Genomic DNA, 20,795 nt, shown 5'->3' on the forward strand with positions numbered 1-20,795 from the left:
TGGTTCTGCCTTTGGGAAGTTTTTCTCAGAAAGTACACAGATTTCTTTTGATAACTACATCATCTTGGCTGTTTGACGACCATCTGTGTAGAAGTTAAATCTTACATGAGAACAAATGAGGTGTGGCCTAACTTTCAGGTATGGTTTGCATAAATGTGGATCTTGAGTTTCCTTTTTCTTTTTCTGCCAGCCTGTAGATGTAAACTGTTGGAATAAAGCTGGGTAGCTAATTTTCAGTAGAAAGTTTTGTGAGGAAATGAAAATACTTAGGCCAGTCGTAAGCAAGCTGCCAGTCACCTTATGCCAGTCCTTGTTTTTTGTTTGTTTTAATAATGTCACCTATGCTGCTTAATTGGAAATCACCTTTCAGACAAGATCTTCACTTGCTTCTGCCAGGCAGGGGCAAGGTTTGTTATTAGCGAGCCAGAACCCCGGCCTTGGGGGTACAAATCTCAAGGAAACTTGGTGAAACCCCATTCATCTTTAGGGCTGATGTCTCTCTCCAGCTGCAAAGTGACACAACCTGTTCCTGACTCAGAAGGGAAAGGAGGAGCGGGTCTTGTCATTTTCTTGAGTGTCTCTGTAGGTCAAAGACTCCTGTATGTATTATCCTAACCAGACGCTTATATATAGCCCCTCTCAGAGACAAATAGAAACATATGCGTTTTTCTCTAGGGAAAGTCAGGAGAGAATTGTTCTGCCTAAAATGATTGTTTCCTTCAGTGTAGAATCTTTAATTCCCAGCATGAAATGAAAAAGAGTTGATTACAAATAAATGAAACTATTATGAAAGTGAACAGTTTCCTAGGGCTCCCCAGAATGGCAGGTCAGTGCCCAGTGGAAGTTGCAAACCATTCACGTCCATGTAACTTATATGCTAAGCACCTGTGCTGTGTCAATGCATGAGAAGAAAGGTTGGTGTCCATCCTTCCTGTGTAAACAGAGCGATGAGTTGCGGCCTGGACTGATAAACAGACTCTCAGTCACATAGCCTTTGCTTAAATCTTGGCTTTGCTGTGTGTCCTTGAGGAAGTTTGTCAGCCACTCTGTGCCTGTCTCCTAATCTGTGAAAAGAAGGATGATACTAATAGTACCAACCTGCTAGGGCTGTGTGATGATTGGTTAATATATATATAGTAAGGTGCTTGAATTTGTGCCTGGAACCTAGACAGTGCTTATCAGCGTTGGCTGGAATTCCAGAATATTGTAGTTTGTGCAGAGGGAACGTAGGGGTCAGGGGCCACATATTGAGAAAAGGCCCTTCCTTTAGTTGGGCAGCCTCTCTATGACGAGGTGGCCCCTAAGCTAAATGCCGAGGGATGTGTAGGACTTGGTCAGGGGTGGGGTGAGGTGCAGATGGCCCTGCTGGAGAGGGAGGTGGGAATGGGGGTGGTAAAACCAGCGCTACTGTCGGCAAGGAATAACAATGGTGTGACTTGACAGGGCTTCCTGGGAAGGGTTGGAGGGATATTTAGGAATTAGGGCTGCCTGGTGGGTTGTTGTTTAGAAGAGATAAAGAAGCAGGTATCCGTAACACTGGAGAGGGCTCAGTTGACCAGGTGGGCAGGGGTGGTATGACCATTCAAAGAGCAGGGGTCAAGCCACCTGTGCCTTCTTTCCCTCGATCTTTTCAATTTTTGGAAACTAATGCTATATTAATTAAGTGAAAATTGATTATCTGATATGTGTCAGGCATTCTACTAGGCACTAAAGATAGAAAAAATGAAAACACTGCCCTCCAGGGCAGTGTTTAAGACGATTTAGAGGGACAGACAAGCATGTGATGGGTTCATCACCATTAAAAGTGATAAAATGTTGCCAGGAGCTGGGAAGTGCAGCAAAGCAAACAACACAGTAATAAACCAGGCCCTTTGAGAGGGTCCTGGGCTGTGGGGCTTGGGGCCAAGGTGAATGAGGTGGGATGCCAGCTGTGTGGGCTCTTGCCCAGAACGAGCAGGTTCTCCACCTGTTGTATTTGTGAGGTCCCTTGTCTGTGTTTTTAAAATTCCCTTTTTAGTTATTACAGTTTTTGGTGTAAATAAATTCTAGGTTTCATCCATCTGGCACAATCTTATTTATATTTTTTGTTGCAGGAAATTGAAGAGCCATCCTTGGAGCCAGGTACTGTTAAATGAAAAACTTAGCAGCGGGGTTTGGAATCATTCTAGTTTTCCACCTTCTCTAATTTGAATTCTTTAATTTTAAAAAGTTACCTTACTGTAGTATACATTGTTCTAAAGGTTTACGATCCAGAACATACCAGGATCATAGAGATTGGAAACCCAGCCATATCACCAGATCTGTGAAAGTGGCTAACTTCTCATTTCGCAAAATGTATTGGTGAGATGAAACTGTCTCATGCCTTTTTAAATGTACATGGCACTTAAACGTATGTAGAGAGAGTTTGCATGCCTCTCGAGAGCAAATACCTCTGTACCCCACAGAACAGATCTTGTGATATTGGGCAGTATCATAACTTTGTGGTTTTTAATTCAGGCAGTGCAGGCAGTGGTAGGGAGATACGGTTTAAAACATTGAGACGTAACTGGATTCCAGAAGAGGAAAGAGTTTCTTCATGAGAATTCCAAACAAATAACTGTTCACTTTCTGGACTGCAAATATCTCAGAGCACCGATGGAAGAGATTCTGGTTTTCATGTTGGACTGTTCTGTTAAAAGAAATTCAAAGAAATTTGGAAATTGAGCTGTTCAGTGAATGGTGATACATTCAGTTAAGCAACTTGGACTTTGGAAGCTAAATTTGGAAGAGTCATATATAAACGACGACAGAATGAAGACTGTCAAGAATCAGCCAGAAGGTTATGGGGGTTAAATCTCTGGGATGCTTTTCTCTTCCATGTAGCATAGAGGCTTGCTCTCGCAGGCGGTTGGAGCGCAGGTAGTGTAACCAGTGTAACTTTGTGTACCCGCGGGTTTTCCAATCTCTGTGTAGCTAGCAGTTCTCTTCGTGTTAGTGTGGCAGCCGTGCCAGTTCCACATTTGTGATTGCTTTATTTCCCTGGTAATTAAACCTTGTGCCATTCTATTCCTGTTAAATCCGTAGAAAATGAGAAAATACTCGACATTTTGGGGGAAACTTGTAAATCTGAGCCAGTAAAAGAAGAAGGTTCCGAGCTGGAGCAGCCATTTGCACAGGAAACAAGTAGCGTGGGGCCAGACAGAAAGCTTGCGGAGGAAGAGGACCTTTTTGACAGCGCCCATCCGGAGGAGGGTGATTTAGATTTGGCCAGCGAGTCAACAGCACAAGCTCAGTCGAGCAAGGCAGACACCCTGTTAGCGGTAGTGAAAAGGGAGCCCGTGGAGCAGACAGGCGATGGCGAGAGGACGGACTGTGAGCCTGTAGGGCTAGAGAAGCCAGTTGAGCAGAGTAGTAAAGCCTCAGAGCACACGGAAGCCTGTAGCGAGGAGGCCTCGGAAGCGCCCCCAGAAGCCTCAAGCCCAGACCCCAGGGATAGCAAAGAAGACGTGAAGAAGTTTGCTTTTGAAGCTTGTAATGAAGTCCCTCCGGCTCCTAAAGAGTCCTCAGCCAGTGAGGGCGCTGATCAGAAAATGAGGTTTGTTTTTTCTCAGTTTTAGACCAGACGCTATCTCCTTTTCATTGGTCATTTAATGACACACATAAGCTGTTGTTTCTGCAATTGGCCAGCCAGACTGATGCAATTGTAGTTTACTTCTAAAGAATGTTTTATTTCTCTTTGTTTATTTTAAGCTGATTACATAATCTTTTTTCTTTTCTCAACCTATCATGGTTGTTTTCTTTAATTCTTCCTAATTATCTTTAGCCCAGCAGAATTAATTAACTCCTGTGGGTCTGAAATCTTATGGTTAGGTCAGATTTCCAATACACGTTTGTCGGGGTATCATTTTTTCAGAACTAAATTTCGGGTAGGTATGCAACCTCAGCACGTATTTTATAATTTTGAGTTTGTTTCCTGTCTGCTTCTTCCTTCTGGAGTGACATTGTCTTTTGTCTCTAGTTCTGTCGAAGATGACTTGGATACCAAAAGGCTTTCCAAAGAGGAAAAGGGTAGGTCAGCGTGGCATCGTCCCCGAGAGCATGTTTGGCCCCCACGGTGGCGGGTGTTTGGTTCTGGGCTGTCCACACCCATTTCTGCCTCACATGTGCCTGTGAGCCCGTCTTGAAGCCTTTTCTCCACTCTGTCCCCTGCTCCTCACTGCAGATTCTGGGTTGCAGGGCAGAGTTGACACATCGATTTGATGCTCATGCTTGATTTTGCCAGAGGGCTTTGAGCTCCTCCATCCTGACTGACCCTCTGATTTGCAACCTCCTTAGCCATGGTGACACTTGCAGATGGAGAAAATGCTTCGAGTTTCAGATACTTTGGGGCTGTGGGGGGCAGTTTCCCTGGTATTACAGATTTATCAACACCAGAGCCCTTTATTGATTCACTGATTGAGAAGTAGTTTTGCTGGTCCAGATTCCTCCTTAATCAGTGTTCTAAGAAGAACAAAAACCAGGGGTAGGTTGTGCTCTGTGGTTCCACACTGATAGCACCTGTCTTACATTCCAAAGTCGCCTCACTGGATTGGATGATGCCATGTGGTAGCTAAGGGACTCTCCCACGGGCTGAGCAGCCCCCGACTCGCCATAGTAATGGCGTTGCCAGTGGTCCCGTCTGCCTAGTGCGCAGAGCTTGTGTAAGGACAGTGGGCGGGGCCCCACACCCCAGCCGGCTTTGGGTACTGCTGGCATCTGGGACAAGAAGGGAAAGTGTCTGGTTTGGAATGAGACTCAGGATTTTGTTGCTGTCGTGTTTTTTACCTGAACTTTTTTTGTGATAGGTCGTAGCAGTTGTGGTAGGAATTTCTGGGTTAGTGGACTTTCTTCTACCACCAGAGCTACAGATTTGAAGAATCTTTTCAGCAAGTATGGGAAGGTAAGACCGGGGATGATATTTTTAAGCCCATGCAGTATGGCTTCTACGCGCAGATTATTGTCCCCATGCAGTGAGGACTTTGAGTGACCGTGCCGCTCTTTGACTTCACATTGCTCGTGGCAGGTCCGCCCCTCCACGGGGAGAGATGCAAGCCCAGTGGGAGTTCCCAGAGCCCACGTCCACTTTGTATTTCTCACCTTTCCCCGGCCCCCAAGCCACCACACGACTTGATACCTTTCTGAATCCATTTCTCTGGCTTTAGGCCTTAAATCCAGGGAGGGCTGTGGAGGGTGGAGCAGAGGGCAGGGTGGGAAGGTGCTGGTAGCATTTTCGTGAGATGGTGGTGATTACAGAATGAAGCTGTAGATACGGTTACAAACAAGATCTGGGGAGCCTGGCCGGTGTGGACAGCTATGGGCCCCAGCTCTGCCGCTCAGAGTTGTGTGGCCAGGGCATGTCGCCTCTCCCGTGTGAACCTCATCTCGTCACCTGGGGGCCCTCAAAGTTGCTGCCTCCTTCCGATGGCGTGTGTAACTGGAGCAGAGCTGATGGTGCCCTGCCTCTGCCCACCTGCTTTCACCCCCAGCTGGGTAGCTCTGGCCCCCTCTTCTCTGCCACCCCTGCCTGTCTCCCTCCATCCTCAGCCCAGCAGGGGTGGCCGTGACGCCCAGGTGGGCCACCTCCCCGCCTGAGTGCCAACTGCAGTCCCCCGTGTGTTGCCTTTAGTTCCTCCTCTTTCTCCCCCTTCCTCTCCCCCTTCCTCTCCCCCTTCCTCCCTATGCTTCCTGGACTCGCTTCCAGATAAACCGCTGCACCTGTGCCTCCTTGTCTCTCAGTCAGCCTTGGCCAAGTGAGACTTAGCACAGGCTCGTGTTCGTAGTAAGGGTTCAGCAATGATAACTGAGAAAACCAACGTCATTTACCTTGGTTGTTGACATTCAGGAACTAACAAGGAAAACTAAACTTGACATGTTTCTCAAAATGACTCACAACTCCCTGGGCCTCAATAATACAAGGTGGGACCCTTTTCTTGATTCTGCTGTGGCCCTCAAAGTAGATGGCTGCTCTCAGCAGGGAAGTGTCAGCCTGGAGCCTGCAGTGTCTTGGGTTCACTGCTGGCTCGAATAAGGGACCAGACCACTCTGAAACCTTCCTTTGGGGGTAAGACTCCATGTGGCACAGTGAATCTGAATACTGGCCATGGCCACTGGTTCCAGTGGGACCTCTCCTGAGCTGTGGTGCCTTCTGCCATAAAAGGATGTTCCTAACTTCAGCTTACTGAGGTTGTTGGGAGAGTTAAATAGCATATAAGGATGTATCTGTAGTGCCTGAAACATCTCTTTGAATTTGTTTTGTTAGTAGTAGGATGGGCTCTTCATTACAGAGCGCTCTTTATGAACCTGTCCCGTCGCTCCTTCTGTAGATATGTTTTCCTACTTCATTGGCCACGTAGATGACTGCATATTCAGAAACATTGCTTTGCAAATTTTACATAGTGTTAACGGCCTGCTGGCCGGACTCTGCCTTCTGCTTCACTTTCTCTGTCGTCCACGCTGTCATCCTGGTGCCTAGAGGAGCAGGCAGGATGGAGGAGGAGCAGCCAGACAGGAGCATTACCCTCCCCAGCCTCTACCTGCTACTTGTCCACCTGTCCTCAGGGTCTCTGGTGGGGGGCGGGGGGGGGCGCAGCATGAACTGCAGTGTCGGGATCTGTGGGCGGGCTTCGTGTCCGAGCCATATTTGTGTGCTTTCCTTCAAGGTGGTGGGCGCCAAGGTTGTGACCAACGCCCGGAGTCCTGGAGCTCGCTGCTACGGCTTTGTTACCATGTCCACCGCGGAAGAGGCCACAAAATGCATTAACCACCTGCACAAAACAGAGCTCCACGGGAAGATGATCTCAGTAGAAAAAGTAAGGGGCTGTTTTCTTCCCGGGATGTGACCATGTTAGGAAATAAGGTAATACTTCCACCTGATTCTCTTTTTCAGGCAAAAAATGAACCTGCTGGGAAGAAAACTTCTGACAAAAGAGAAGGGGAGGGGAAAAAAGAGAAGTCTAGCAATGCTGACAGGTATTTCTCTTCCCGAGGGGATTGTGGCCAAGGTGACCCTTTTCTTCATTTCACGTCCTTCACGTTTTCCACGGATGGGGAAGGCTGTGAGGCCCTCACCCCCTTTACTTTTCTGCATTCGTTGAGGACGGTTTCACCACTAGTCCTGGGAGATGACTCCAGTCCCTCTGCAGGCTCCTTGTTCTCCATCCTATTGATGCCTTTGAGGCAGCCTCCTCATCACTTGGTGCTCATTGCAAGAGTCCTGTCATCGTCACTGGCTTTTTTCCCTCGATATCTCTTCTCACCCACTTGTGTCTGGGGTGTTATTTTTAGATCTGCAAACCTTAAGAGAGAAGAGAAGCCCGACAGAAAAGATGATGCTAAAAAGAGTGAAGATGGAAGTGGAGAAAAGAGCAAAGATCAGGATGATCAGAAACCTGGCCCTTCAGAACGATCTCGAACCACAAAATCAGGTAGCTGACCGATGGGTATGGGAGATTTCACCTTGTGTTCTGTTCCTAGCTGGTGTGGTTAGTTGGCAACACAAACTACATTTGTTGCCTATGGAGTTGATTGTTGTTCCTCATTTGGAGGTGCTGCTTCTTATCTTGCTCCTTTCTTCCTGTAGGAAGTCGAGGAACTGAGCGGACTGTGGTGATGGATAAATCTAAAGGTGTACCTGTTATCAGTGTCAAAACATCAGGATCCAAAGACAGAGTGAGTGTTCCTTTCCCACCTAGGGTATTTATTTCCTCTGACGTTCCTATGTGTGTTTTAGGGGCTTCTTGAGCTTGAGAAAAGTTGTCAGCCTTTTCAAAATGTAGGGTTTTTTGAACTTTAAAAATGGGAAAGTTTAAAAGCTTTGCTTCATAGTTTGTATGATAAGAATTGTTGCTTTTTCATCTTTTATAACTAATTTTCAAATTCAGTTATGGGAGTGGTTGGCTATGTTTGCCTGAATCAGGGTACAGTAGTCCATTTTCCTTGCCAGCCTGGAAGTTTCAGCAGCTCTCATCGTGCATTCCTAAACCCCCGTGTGACCCAGCCAGCCTTCCGGCCCGCCTTTACAGCCAGTCCATACTCTAACTACTTGCAGATGCTCCACAGAACACGGAATCCACAGAGTGCCAGTCTTAGGTTCTTACCACTTCACTCTGCCTGCCACTGGGGTCATGGGTAGCTGTTGATATTCATACGTTCAACTTTTGACAGGCTTACAACTTTGATGGATGTGGGTCCAGATCCCCAAGGCTACCCACATTCTGAGATCCACTGGGGGCCCCCCTGGACTCAGCACATAGTTGTAGTCACAGTCAAGATTGGCTTCAGTGATGGCAGAGAGGATACACAGCTGGGCAAGTGGGGAAAGACAGGTGTGGGGAGTCTGGAGGGGACACTGCCAGCTCCTTTGTGTTCTCCCTCCCGTGATGGCTCCCGCAACAGCGACAGTGCAGCCGCTTGAGGGTGATACTTCTGCCCAGGGAGGCCCGTTGTAGCCTCAGCTCCCAGGGTTTTTACTGGGGCTGGTCACGTAGGCCCCTCTCCAGGCAAGTACCGAAGGAGAGCAGGTTTTCAGCAGAAATCATCGTTTGCATGGTCTGGGCACAGTGAACCACTTTTGCCAGTTAACTCTTGACTAGGGACACTCTGAAAGCCAAGTTCTCTAACACCAGCCTCAGGCCTGCCATGTTAACCTGTGCTGCCCAGAAGATAAACCGTTTAAGCTTCTGAATGTTGTGGACCATTTGCAAGCTGACATTTCTATTATGGCATTTCAGTCTGCCTGTGTTTGTGCAAATATTTTACTGTGTTAGGGCGGTTTCCCCTTACTTTATAATAAATGATGTAGAATGGCAAATTGGAAGTGTGAATTTGAGGGCTGAGGCGGGTAGATCTCAAAAAATAATGCAGTTGGCACAAATAAGGAATCCTCAAACATACCAGAAGCAGCCTCAATTGGGCATCGCTGCATGTTTAATATTAAAGAATGTGTTTGGGACGCAAAAGACAAAGTGAAAAAAAATACTTTTTTATCTTACAAAAAGTTTCTGGTAAGATACTCGTTTCCATTTGACTAGTGAAAGAACTCGATGAGTCATATTTTAGCATTAAATGGTAATGACAGTCTGTGACTCTGAATTACGATAAGCAAACATGAAGTTCCTTAGGAGAGAAGGCTTTGTTATCTGATTGTTTCGTTAAACGTTCATCTTCTCTTCTGATCTTGGATGCTTGGACCTGGACACACCTGATTCTTCCTGTTGTTGTTTCTACCTTAACTTTTCAATGTTTCTTGGTGAACCAGGTTTCCAAGAGCCAGGATCGCAAATCGGCTAGCAGGGAGAAGCGGTCTGTTGTGTCCTTTGATAAAGTCAAAGAGTCGAGGAAGTCACGAGACTCAGAGTCCCGCAGGTGAGTCAGAATCCAGGAATGTGGACTGGTTTGGGTGTTGCCGTTGACTGGTGATAACTCTGTCCTGGGAGGATATTTTCAAGTCCCCTGTGGGTGGAATATTGCTTTAAACTTCTGCTCCTTTGGCTTTTAGTTCACAGACTTCCTGTGCACTGGCTTCCTTCTGTGACTTTTTTCAAACTGTTTTCTCAGACAGATATTTTGAAGATTCTGGGAGGTAGCAATGGCAGGGAGATGGAATGCTTTCCTGGGACGGTAGTGCTAGTTAACAGAACATAGCAAATTTGCTCCAGAAGCTGTGAATAGGGAAAAACAGTAGGACAGACCCAGTGAGAGAGCTGAGAGGTCCTCATCCTTAAATAAGCCCAAGACAAGGTCCTCATAATTTTTAAAAACTAAACAGAAATGACGTCGATCACGTTGAGTGACAGTTAATGTTTCCTATCAAGAAAAAAAATTTTAACTGTAGTTTAAAAAGTAAGAACCATTAGTAAAAAGGCTAGCAGAATGAGACTGAGAAAGGGGGCAGGAGCACTGTTTTCTGTAGTACGCCGTACAGAACTTTGTGCTGGAAAGGGAAAGGCAGTGGGCAGAGAAAAAGTGCGGTTTTGATGAAGTAATTAGCAAATGAGTAGAACTGACCCGTGTGCGTGTGGGAGTTTAACATGATAAAAGTGACATTTCCCACTAGTGAGAAGAGGACGGGCTCGTCCCAGAATGGCTTCAGGTCACTTGGCTGTGCCTTCGGACAGTCCTTTGGATCTCTGGCTCACATCACTACAAATTGTCAACATAAACTGCTGGCTGAACATAAACATAAAAATTAGTTATCCGTGTAATGCAAAAGTAAATATATTTATGAGTTTGAACTTTTGAAAGGACTGAAAACTTATAAAGGAGAGGTAGACTAAATTAAAATTTCTATACAATGAAAGACCAAAGAGAAAGTGCAGAGATGTGTGACAGATGGTAGTAAAGGTGTTTTTGAAATAGATAAAAAATAACCTGATAGAAGATGGACAGAAGGGGCTGTGTACATATGGTCATGAAACATGAAACGTCGTTCAGCCTCACCAGGCATCAGCGACATGCAGGTGAAAACTGCAGTGAGACTGGTTTTCCATCCATTATTTTGATCTGAAATACAGTGGGGGGAGATGGATGCTTGTAGTGGTGGGAGTGACCTGTCCGGGGGCACAGCAGCCTGGAGAGCGGTCCCGAGGTAGCATGGGCTTCTGAATCCTGGTGTTCCAGACCGAGCAATGCCACTTCCCCCAACTTGCCTGAGAGGAACCTGTGCTAAGAAAATGGGGCGGGGTGGCCATTTCCCTGAGGCTGGGTACAACCAGAAGGCCCACGTCTGCGAGTGGTCATGTAAACTGTGGCCTCTCACTCCGTGGGCTCCTTCCCAAAAGCATGCCGTACATCTGTCGAGGTGGGGACACACAGGGTCCAGGACATGGTGCCTGAAAGCAAGGAAGCTGCAGCCATTTTTTTCTAAGACGCAGACACAAAGTAAGGCAAGATTAGACATTTCTGCTGGTATGATTATGTGTCTAAACACAGAGCAGAGGATAGACAGGAGACAACCTGGCAGCTGTACACGGAGACTGGAGGGAAGCGCGCTGGGCACCATCAGTATCACCTGCAAAAGCAGGCTGTCAGTGCCCTCAGCCTTGGCGGGGTCCTGCACAGCCGGGCTGCGTCCACCACCCAGCGGCCGCTGGCCCTTGTTGCTAAGTGTATCTGCAGCCCGGGCCCCCCATCCCACCCCAGGGCGGAGCCGTGGCTCCATCCATAGCTCCCCCTGCTGGGAGAGGCCCTCAGCACTGGGCGCTGCTGCGGCTCCTAGGCCCTTGCAGCCTCTACTCTTTGCCTCCAGGGTGCGCGAGCGCAGTGAGCGAGAGCAGTGCATGCAAGCGCAGCTGGAGCGGGAGGAGCGCAAGCGGCTGCTCATCGCCCGCGAGAGGCTGGCTTTCCACAGACATCGCCTGGAGCGGGAGCGGCTGGAGCGGGAGCGGCTGGAGCGCGAGCGCATGCGCGTGGAGCACGAGCGCAGGCGCGAGCAGGAGCGCATCCACCACGAGCGCGAGGAGCTGCGGCGCCAACAGGAGCTGCGCTATGAGCAGGAGCGGCGGCCCGCCGTGCGGAGGCCCTACGACGACGGGCGGTAAGCCACGCCACTCCTAGCCGCCGCCCCTGAGGTGGTCCCTGGTGTTTAGAATTGTGCTGTGGTCCCCAGAGTCCTGTTAACACAACGATTTTTACTTAAAAGGAAGCACAGGTACTTGTTACGGTCAAATTTGGTATTACTTCATCTGGGAACCTGAGATAGTTTGAAATCGGTGGAGAAATGGTTGGATAAAGTGGTGCTTATTAAATCATTAGGTTCAGGTCCCAGCACAGACCACCGCCCCCTCCCCCAGGAAGGAGTTCAGACACCCAGAGCAGCGCATAACACATGGGGCTGGGCACGCGGCCAGCACCTCCTTCTGGGCACCTTCCAGGTTTTGTAATCATTGCAGTAATTTGTGTTGGTTCATTCTGTTAATGAGATTGGTTTTAATTCCCCAGACATGCTGATGTGCCATACAAATACTAAAACGCTAACCACCAGTGACAGGCCTGTCTCAGATCTTGCTGTCAGGAGTCTGGGGTGATAATCCTAGCAATGATCCTATCCGCTTTTCTACATGCATGGTGTCTTGGGGCAGACTGCCTGGTGGTGTGTGTTTGTTCCTTTGCTTTAATCTTTCTACTGGCATGGGTTAGAGAGGTCCCTGTGTAATGTAACAGGGAGACTTCTGTAAAGTGCCTTTAAGGTGTCTTAGGACTTTTCATGCATTTTACAAGATACTGAGGGGAGAGTCTGTTATGGTCAGAAATGTTTTTGAACCAGTACATTTCAAGTGCTACTGAAAGTCCTCCCCACCTGGTGTCTGCTGGGTCAAGTCTGCATTGGGATAGAAGGACAGCAGTGTACTAATAATTGTCCTGGTAGACTGGCCGACCCTCATGGCCGTGAGAGGTTCCCAGAGGGGATCTGCTGACACCCACTTCACTGATCCCCTCCTACAGGGAGACCTGAGCTTTTCTGTGGGGGACAAGGGGCATGTGGGGTAAGAAAGAATGGAGCCCTTCAGTCACATCCCACGTCACCCCTCCAGGCACTATCAGCTCATGTGGGCGCTAATGATAAAGTTCCTTCTCGTTCTGTGAAGTGATAGGGGCAGTGGGAGGGTCAAGTTTACCAGCTTCCGCAAAGGTAATCTATTTGGAGGGGGAAATGCATGTCCTCTTTCTTGCTTCCTCTCCTAGGCGAGATGATGCTTACTGGCCAGAAGCTAAGCGGGCCGCCCTGGATGAGCGTTATCATTCTGACTTCAACCGCCAGGACCGCTTCCACGACTTTGACCACAGGGACCGGGGCCGCTACCCTGACCACTCAGTCGACAGGTCAGCCACTGACCCTGCTTGCTTGATGCATGTTTTCTTTGTCTTGGTTCATTCTTTTCTTTTTTTTAAATTTTTTTTAATGTGGACCATTTTAAAAATCTTTATTGAATTTGTTACAATATTGCTTCTGTTTTACGTTTTCGTTTTTTGGCCCCGAGCCATGGGATCTTTCTTAGCTCCGCAACCAAGGATCAAACCCTAGGCCCCTTCGTTGGAAGGCAAAGTCTTAACCACTGGACCACCAGGGAAGTCCCTGTCCTGGTTCATTCTTAATGACAAAGAGCTCAAGTGGCTCTTCTAGGTTCTAGGCTTCTAGGTAGCCAGCCCACTTGAACCAGCAGAGTGTGTGTGAATTACCTGGGTTCAAGTGGAAATGTATTCCGTTCGGGGACTTAACCAACCTATCTTTCTCCTTATGCTTTCATTTAAATTGCTTTTTTCAGGAGAGAAGGTTCAAGGTCAATCATGGGAGAAAGAGAAGGACAGGTAAGTCAGAAGCTGTGATTGTAGCCACAGTTTTCCCTGTACAGTTGGTTCTCTTCCCTTTGCCTGCCTTCTTCCTCCTCCACCTGAGTTAGAGGAAGAACGAGTAAGGGAGTGCGGCACCTGCAACGTTCTGTGGGATGACCGTGTGAATAGCTTGTGCTTTGTGCTGGCCCAAAATTCAAACAAGTATTCTGAAGCCTTGTTTGGCTTTGACCCTAAGGTTCTATACACCTTAGTGACTACACCGGTAGTAAAGTGCTGGAGAGCCTTGCATGAGGCTGGCAGGCTCTGTTGGGAAGTGCCTTGTGACCCACAGCACTGACTAGACACGATGCCTCGTGTCACGGAGCCCGAGTGCACCTGGAGTGTCAGTGGTCACAGGGTTAACCCGCCCCCGCTGAGCCTCTGGAAACAACTGAGTCAGGCCCACATGTTTTCTCTTTGCAGGATGAACACATTAGAAAACAAGCTCAGTTTTCTCCTTTTTTCCTGTCTTACATTTAGATTGAGAACTTCCCCAAAGAGCCTTGACTTCTTAGTGGGTTTCCTTGGAGAATCAGAGGGATGAGGGAAAGTTGTGGTCAGGGCATCATTCTGGCAGAATCGCTGCCCCGTGGGTCGGTCTTCTCCCTGACTACAGCACAGACGTTCAGTCCTATCCTCCCTCCATGCCTGAGAACATGGCTGGGAATGGCTAAGCTCCTTGACTGCATCTGAGGAGTTCGCTGCCACCTCAGGAGCAATTCCATGACCCTCACGGGATTCCTGTTTCTCTGCTCCCAGGCATAAATCTCCCATGCAGCTAAATGTACCCCTAGTGTCATGGGTTTCCTTTGGCGGAGACGTTGAGCACAGTGGTTAAATGTCCAGGCTCCAGAATCAGGACCAGGGTCACATCGCCATGCCACCACTTCTGCTGAGGCTGTTTCTCCAGCTGTGAAAGGAGGGGAGGGAGGGTGAGGTGGAGTGGGGGGTTAAATGAGATGACATACGTGTCTGCGGCAAGTGTTTGCCCAGTCCTGCCGTGTTGCTCTTGATCATGGATAGCTATTCTCATCTGATTAGATAGTGCTCTCCTGACTGAGAGGAGTGTTTGTGTTCTCACATCCATAATCACAAGTAAGACACAACTGCTGCCCCGAACAGCAAATGGTGACATCTGACACAGAAAGGGAAAACCAGCACAGGCCTCAGGGCCTTGTTGGACTGGTCCGTGGGTGGGTGGGTTGTTAGACAGGAGAAGGTTGGTTAAATTTTAAAACACCAGGGAGAGATGGGAATGGGCTTTAAATAACTAGGTCTTGCTGAGATGAACTTCCATCCTTTAAATGTTTGTCTGATTAGTCTTCAGAAGGCTATTGATAAAAGGTCATTCTTAAATGTTTGTCCAAAATGAAATGAAGCTGTGTAAAGCATGAGCTATAATTTTTTTTAAGTCAGTGCACTTTGAAGGTTGTTCATAGAACGACTTGCGGAATCCCATTTGAGAGCCCTTGTTACATTTGTCAGCACTGACTTTCCTGGACACGTTGGCTTGTGATTTTGCCCCTTGAAGGAACAATGTTCTATTTTGTCTATCTTGTAAGATTGACCCCCTTTTGTTGTGTTTAGGGCGGTGTGGGCACACATTTGGGGACGAGCGGCCGTGGGGAGCAGGCAGTGGTGCTGCCTAGTGCGCCGAGGGCCATGAAGTCAGGGCTCCCATGTGGAGCCACCGTGTACCTGCCCTGGCCCGGGAGATTCCCATGGATGCAGACGGGGACAGGGCCGCTGGGGCGGGACCCCAAGGAGCTTTGTTACCAGGACGCCTTTCTCCTTCCTTCTCAGTTAGACCATAGTCCTGGGGCAAAAGCCCCAAAGCCACAGACCAGGTTTGTGGAACAAGAGAACAGGGCTGTGGAGCCAGAGCCACCTCGCCAGCTCCGTGAATGTCAGCCTGGGCCTTCTTGCAGCCGGCAGGGACGGGCTTGGGTTGAAGGGAAAGGGGCTAGAGTATGAGGTGTCCTCTTTCATCCTCCTGGGGTCTGTGCCGGCCAAGCAGTTCACGTGGCCATGCCACTGAGTAAGCCGCTGGGCTGCCAAGGAGTCATGTCTGGACAAAGCAGGACAGGATGCCAGGCCCCGGAGTGAATCATGTCAAAGGATCCCTGGTGGCTCTTCTGCTCTGGTGGCTCCCTGATTATATTCTGAGCGCACAAGCACCTGGCACAGCGTGGTCCATTCCTGGTGTGGGGCAGTCGCTCAGCCCCAGCACGCTTCAGTTCATTGGTGCCTGAATCTCTGCCTTCTGATTAGGGAGAACCTAATTTGGTCTTGGGCTCCATGAGCACTGCTCCTCCCCAGGCCTTGAGCAGACTTTGGGGGTGCGGCTGTGTTGTGCCAGCTGAAGGGTCCTGTGTGGCCCCAGACAGTGTAAAGAAGGCCTGCGGGCACTGTCTTGGGCCTGCAGGGGCTCCTGTCTAAGTCATTGTCCTTGTCATTATTAACTTGTTGCTCCAAAGGCCCTGGGATCCAGGGTTGTACTGAGGCCTTCTTTCGTTTTGACCCTTTAACGTCCAGCATTACCCCGAACGCCACGGAGGACCAGAGCGCCATGGACGGGATTCCCGTGATGGGTGGGGCGGATACAGCTCTGACAAGAGGATGAGCGAGGGCCGGGGGCTGCCTCCTCCCCCCAGGTTTGTGTCTCACGTCCCATGGTGCCCACCGGGGCCTCTCACCCAGCTGGCAGGATTGGTGTGTCTGGCTGAGGACCCCTGGTCTTGGGCATAAGCTGAGTGCGGGCCCAATGCACTCGCCACGGCCTAGGCTGCCTCTGAGTTCTCTGAGCAACATCGGATCGAATGCCATTTCCGTTCCCCCGCAGCACCCGTTGCTCAAAGGGCTGGGGTCACAAAGTGCTAAACGCACCCTCTCAAACCCAGTGCCGTTGCTGTCCTGGAGGGCAGAGGTGGGGGCAATCCAAATCAGAGATGTCTTTCTCCAAGGGGCAGACGTGAGTGGGGGGACCACAGCCGAAGAATGGAGGATGACCGTGCGTGGCAGGGCGCTGCTGACGGAGGCATGATGGACAGGGACCATAGGAGGTGGCAAGGTGAGGACTGGCCCTTGGCCAAGGCGCATCTGTCTCGGTGGAGAAGCATCCGGGAAGCTGGGGTTGCCCCTGCTGTACGTCGGGCACTGCTCGTGAGGGCGGGAGCAGCTTTCTCTGCTCTCCCTAGCGTGTCGCCTTGCTCCTTACGGCCTGGGTGGGTGAGTGGGTGAGGTCTGGCACAGGAGGTGTGCCACAGGTGCCGTAGCTCCTCTTCACCGTGACTTAGCAAGGAGAGTGGGTGTGGGCAATCCGTGTGCTCACACATCCTCCACGGACTGACCTGTGGCTCAAGAAAGGGACTGGAGTTGTCTGAGCCCCGTGTCCTCTGAACTTGACGTCCTGTGCCTGGAGGCACTGTGTGAAAACTGTTCCTTGTTTTCCAGGCGGTGAGAGAAGTATGTCTGGTCACTCGGGGCCAGGTCACATGATGAACCGGGGAGGCATGTCGGGGTAAGGCGCATTGTCACCGGTCTTGTCTTTGCTTGTGGGCTCGCATCAGTGAAGGTGCTGTGTGCTTGGGTGGGTGTCACTGCTGCTAAAAGGAAGGAGGCCTCAGAGAGCACAGGCACAGGGCAGAGCCCACTGAGTGAAAAATAAAAATATTTTGCCTTTGTTTCAGGCGTGGCAGCTTTGCCCCCGGGGGGGCCTCTCGGGGCCATGTGATCCCTCGTGGCGGCTTCGGGGGCCAGAACCGGGGGAGCCGACCCAACGACGCCCGCTTCACTCGCCGCTACTAAGTGCTTGGGCTCCTGTGTTATGTCACGTGGCAACAAGAATATGTTCTGTTAAGAGTTCCCTTAAACTGTGTACAATATTTTTTTTTTTATCTGCTGCCATATTGTAGCTCAATACAATGTGAATTTGTTTTTTGTTTTTTTTTTGGTTTTTTGTAATAAATGTGTTTCTGTTCACATACCCTTTATTTAAAGCGTCGTGTCTTTTTATTTTCACGTCTTTAAGTAAAATGAAATCATACTCATAAGTGCTAAGCCACAGCCCTTCTTTCAGGGAAAGAGGATGGAAAGGGGCAGCTTTCGGGGACTGTTGGGTTTTCCAGAAGCACTTTGCCAGCAGCACACACCTTCCAGCCTGCGTGAGCCTGGGCCCAGAGTTCATAGGACCGTCTGGGTCGTGTGTCTCAGCCGTCTGGCCTTCCTCAGGGGCCTTGTGACATACCTCAGATGTTTGTTCCAATCGCCCACATTTTGCCTCCATGTATGACACCCTTGCTGAACGGGCTGTTTTGTGGGTTTTGTGTGGTAAAATACACGTAACATGAAATTGACCATTTTAACCATTTAAGGGTAGAGTTCAGTGGCATTATGTACATTCTCAGCGTCATACAACCATCCCCACCGTCCATCTCCAGAACTTTTCTTTCTTCCCAAACTAAAACTCTGTCCCCATCAAACACTCAGTCCCCAGCCCCCTGGCCCCCACCACCTACTTTCTGTCTTTGAATCTGACTCCTCTAGGGACCTCGTGAGTGGGACTGCATCCTCGCGGGGAGGAGAGATGACCACGTGTGCCGTGAGAGGAGCAGAAGAGCTGTTGGACACCAGGTGATGAAGTCCACCAGGTGATGAAGTCCACCTTGGGGAGTGGCAGGGGCCGGAGAGGAAAGAGGAGCCGGGACAGAGGAGTCCGAGTCGGGGCGGGGGGTCTCACCCCACATAAGGTGCAGGTGTGTTCAGGGTTCAAGGGCTGCCTGGACTCCAGGGGTGGCTCGGTGGGACAGTGCCACCTCCCCAGGTCAGCTGTGTTCCTTGTCTCTAGGGGCCCTGGGTCTGTATGGATGGGGCTGGGGGCAGGCCCCCCTATTAGGGGAATAGTGCTCAGAGGCCTGCCTCTTGGCTCCATCTCACACTCAAGAAGGGTCTGGCCCTGTCTGAAGGCTGAGATGTACCAACAACCAAGGCTAACCGGGCCCCTGTCCCCCCAGGGCCCAGACAAGGGAAGACAGACACAGGACCAGGCCTTTCCACCTGTTGGCTGAACACACCTCCTCCACCAGGCCAGGCACATCCCCCTCCTAATCCCTGTAAATTTATACCGCACGTGGCAAGAGGGACCTGCAGACAGGATTAAATTAAGAACCTTCATATGGTATCTGGGGTTACCCAGGTGGGTCCTTGTAAGGGAAATAGGGAGAAGGGCAAGAAGGGGACACAACAGTGGAAGACCGCACTGCTGGCTGTAAGGACAGAGGAAGGGACGCCAGCCAAGGATCACAGTGGCCTCTAGGAGCTGGGAAAGGCAGGAAACGGATTCTTCCCAGAGTCCAGAAGGAACCAGCCATGGCCACACCTGGGTTTCAGCCCACTGAGACCCATGTTGGACGTCCAACCACGAGGTGATTCTGTCCCGCGAAGACAACTGGCAGCACCAGGAGACATTTGCAGTTGTCATACGTGGTGGGTAAGGAGGCACCGCTGGCATTTTGGGGGTTGGAGGCAGGGATGCTGCTCAACAGCCCGTCCCTGGGGTGGCCCCAACACGGATTTATCCTTCCCAATATCAGCGATGCCAAGCTGTGGAAATCTGCCCCAAGGTGTTGGGCGCTGTGATGGGGCACCCACAGGGCACTGAGGAAGCCCAGAGAGGGCACTCGAGGAAGGGGACAGGGGAGGCTTCCCAAATGAGGGGGCATCTCAGCTGGGGGCAGGATGAACAGGGGTCAGCCAGGAGGAAGGATGGCCTAATGAGGGGCTGCAAAGTTGTGGGCAAAAGCTGGCGGGAAAGCCAGCTGTGTTCTGGGAACTGAGGGCCGCTGGGCTGGCATATCCAAGGACTGAGGGGAGGCAGGGCCCCTGAGGAGTCTGGGCTCACAGGGAGGGCGGGGAGCTGCAGGTGTTTGAACAGGGGGTGATGTCATCAGACATGGTCTAGGGAACAGATGGAAGGGGGCAGGCCTGGAGGTGGGGTCAGCAGGGAGGTGATCACTGGCAACAAATACAAGTCGATGGAGAGGAATAGGGGTCTGACTGGATGAGGAGACAGAGGCAAGAGCAGCACTGGTCTCCAGGCTGTCAGCTTGGTCTGTGTGGACAGTGGGAAAGCCATGGGGTCAAGCAGAGCCCATGGCTAACCCTGGGCCAGTGACCATAGGCTGGTTTCAGTGCTAGAAAACACGTGCGCGCGCGCACACACACACGTCCCCAGGGCAGCTCAAAGACTGGCTTCCTTTCCTGTGCGCTGTTCTGGGAGGGTCGTGAGGCTTTAGGGAGCCTCGTGGAGCACATGGCACCACCCCAGCTCCCTGCGCCCTGAGCACAAACCCCTCCTGTATTCTCCATCTGTAAAAAATGGGCCCATGAGGCTGCTGGAAGGGCTCTGTGGACCGAGAGTCAGGCTGGGACAGCTCACAGGGCTTGTCCTTGAACTCGGGATGTGCCCTCAGCCTCCGAAATGGCCAGCACCAGCTCCCTCCTCGGCAGCAGAGCATCAAAGATGGCCCCAGGCCCCACCCATCCCACCCTCATCATAGACCCGCTCCCACCTCCACAGGGGCCCAGGTGGCTTTCAGGTGACACACAGGACATGGGAGACCCCACCTGGAGACCATTCCTGGAGACCAGGGTGGCACAGGTCACTCAGGGCTCTCCCTCCCCAAGCACCCTGCCCTCCCCACTCCTCCCTGGCCAGATGGATGGATGGACACGTGCTGGCTTCTGCTCCCAGGCGAGCCTGGGAAATGCCCTGGCCTCTGGTCTCTGCTTCCCTCATCTGTAACAGTGCTGTCCCCTCCTGAGTCATGTCCCTGGGTGACTTCTATCCCCTAAACCAACTGACATGAACTCCGGAACTCTTGGGAACAGAGGATCCTGTGCCAGCTCAGGGCACCATTACCCAGGCCTCCTCCCTGTTCCCAGGGCCAGTCACTGGCTCCCACCCAAGCCCACCTCCTACCCTGTCTGGGGCAGAGGTTTCCTCCTGCCGTCACCATGGTGGGATGCTCTGTGACTGGGTGCTGGGGATCTCACAGGGAGCATCTCAAGGGCCCACCCTCCCCAGAGCTCCAGCTGGACAGAGACACATTTAGGTCACCAAGCAGCTGACACAGCGGGTGTCAGAGAAGGCTTCCCAGGGGAGCAGGGAACATCTGGAAAACTGGGCCCTTGTGGGCCAGGGAGACTCCCTGCACGGCCATGACCGCCAGGTCTGTGCTCCCCAGGAATCCCCAGGTTGTGGGGAGAGGGTGGAATGAGAGTGGAAACCAGGTGAAGGCTGCAGGTGAGGGCAGGAGGACAGGGACTAGACTAGGCGGGCAGATCAGTGAGCCAAGCAGGACAATCAGTGGCTCTGGGGGCTCCCAGCTGTGTAGACCAGCCCTTACCCCCAGATTGCCCCACCCTGTGCTCAGCCCTCCAAGAACTGA

General features: G+C 50.8%; 1 protein-coding gene across 2 annotated transcripts in view; it reads left to right on the forward strand.

The window, feature by feature from the left end:
* SAFB (scaffold attachment factor B) overlaps positions 1-17,339 on the forward strand; it is a 34,483-nt gene extending 17,144 nt beyond the window's left edge. The window contains exons 6-21 of one of the 2 annotated variants that reach the window (XM_032625170.1): positions 2,094-2,121; positions 3,064-3,574; positions 3,998-4,047; positions 4,824-4,918; positions 6,678-6,827; positions 6,905-6,987; positions 7,303-7,442; positions 7,598-7,686; positions 9,275-9,381; positions 11,264-11,551; positions 12,700-12,837; positions 13,281-13,323; positions 15,883-16,001; positions 16,311-16,417; positions 16,801-16,867; positions 17,037-17,339. In XM_032625170.1, coding sequence (XP_032481061.1) covers positions 2,094-2,121; positions 3,064-3,574; positions 3,998-4,047; positions 4,824-4,918; positions 6,678-6,827; positions 6,905-6,987; positions 7,303-7,442; positions 7,598-7,686; positions 9,275-9,381; positions 11,264-11,551; positions 12,700-12,837; positions 13,281-13,323; positions 15,883-16,001; positions 16,311-16,417; positions 16,801-16,867; positions 17,037-17,154 — 2,133 coding nt within the window. In that variant the 3' untranslated portion in view covers positions 17,155-17,339. The remainder of the gene's footprint in view (positions 1-2,093; positions 2,122-3,063; positions 3,575-3,997; positions 4,048-4,823; positions 4,919-6,677; positions 6,828-6,904; positions 6,988-7,302; positions 7,443-7,597; positions 7,687-9,274; positions 9,382-11,263; positions 11,552-12,699; positions 12,838-13,280; positions 13,324-15,882; positions 16,002-16,310; positions 16,418-16,800; positions 16,868-17,036) is intronic. The other variant, XM_032625171.1, reaches the window with a different exon arrangement.
* Positions 17,340-20,795: the final 3,456 nt, after the last annotated feature.

This window comes from Phocoena sinus, chromosome 3 (assembly GCF_008692025.1).
Source record: "Phocoena sinus isolate mPhoSin1 chromosome 3, mPhoSin1.pri, whole genome shotgun sequence".
NCBI lineage: Eukaryota > Metazoa > Chordata > Mammalia > Artiodactyla > Phocoenidae > Phocoena > Phocoena sinus.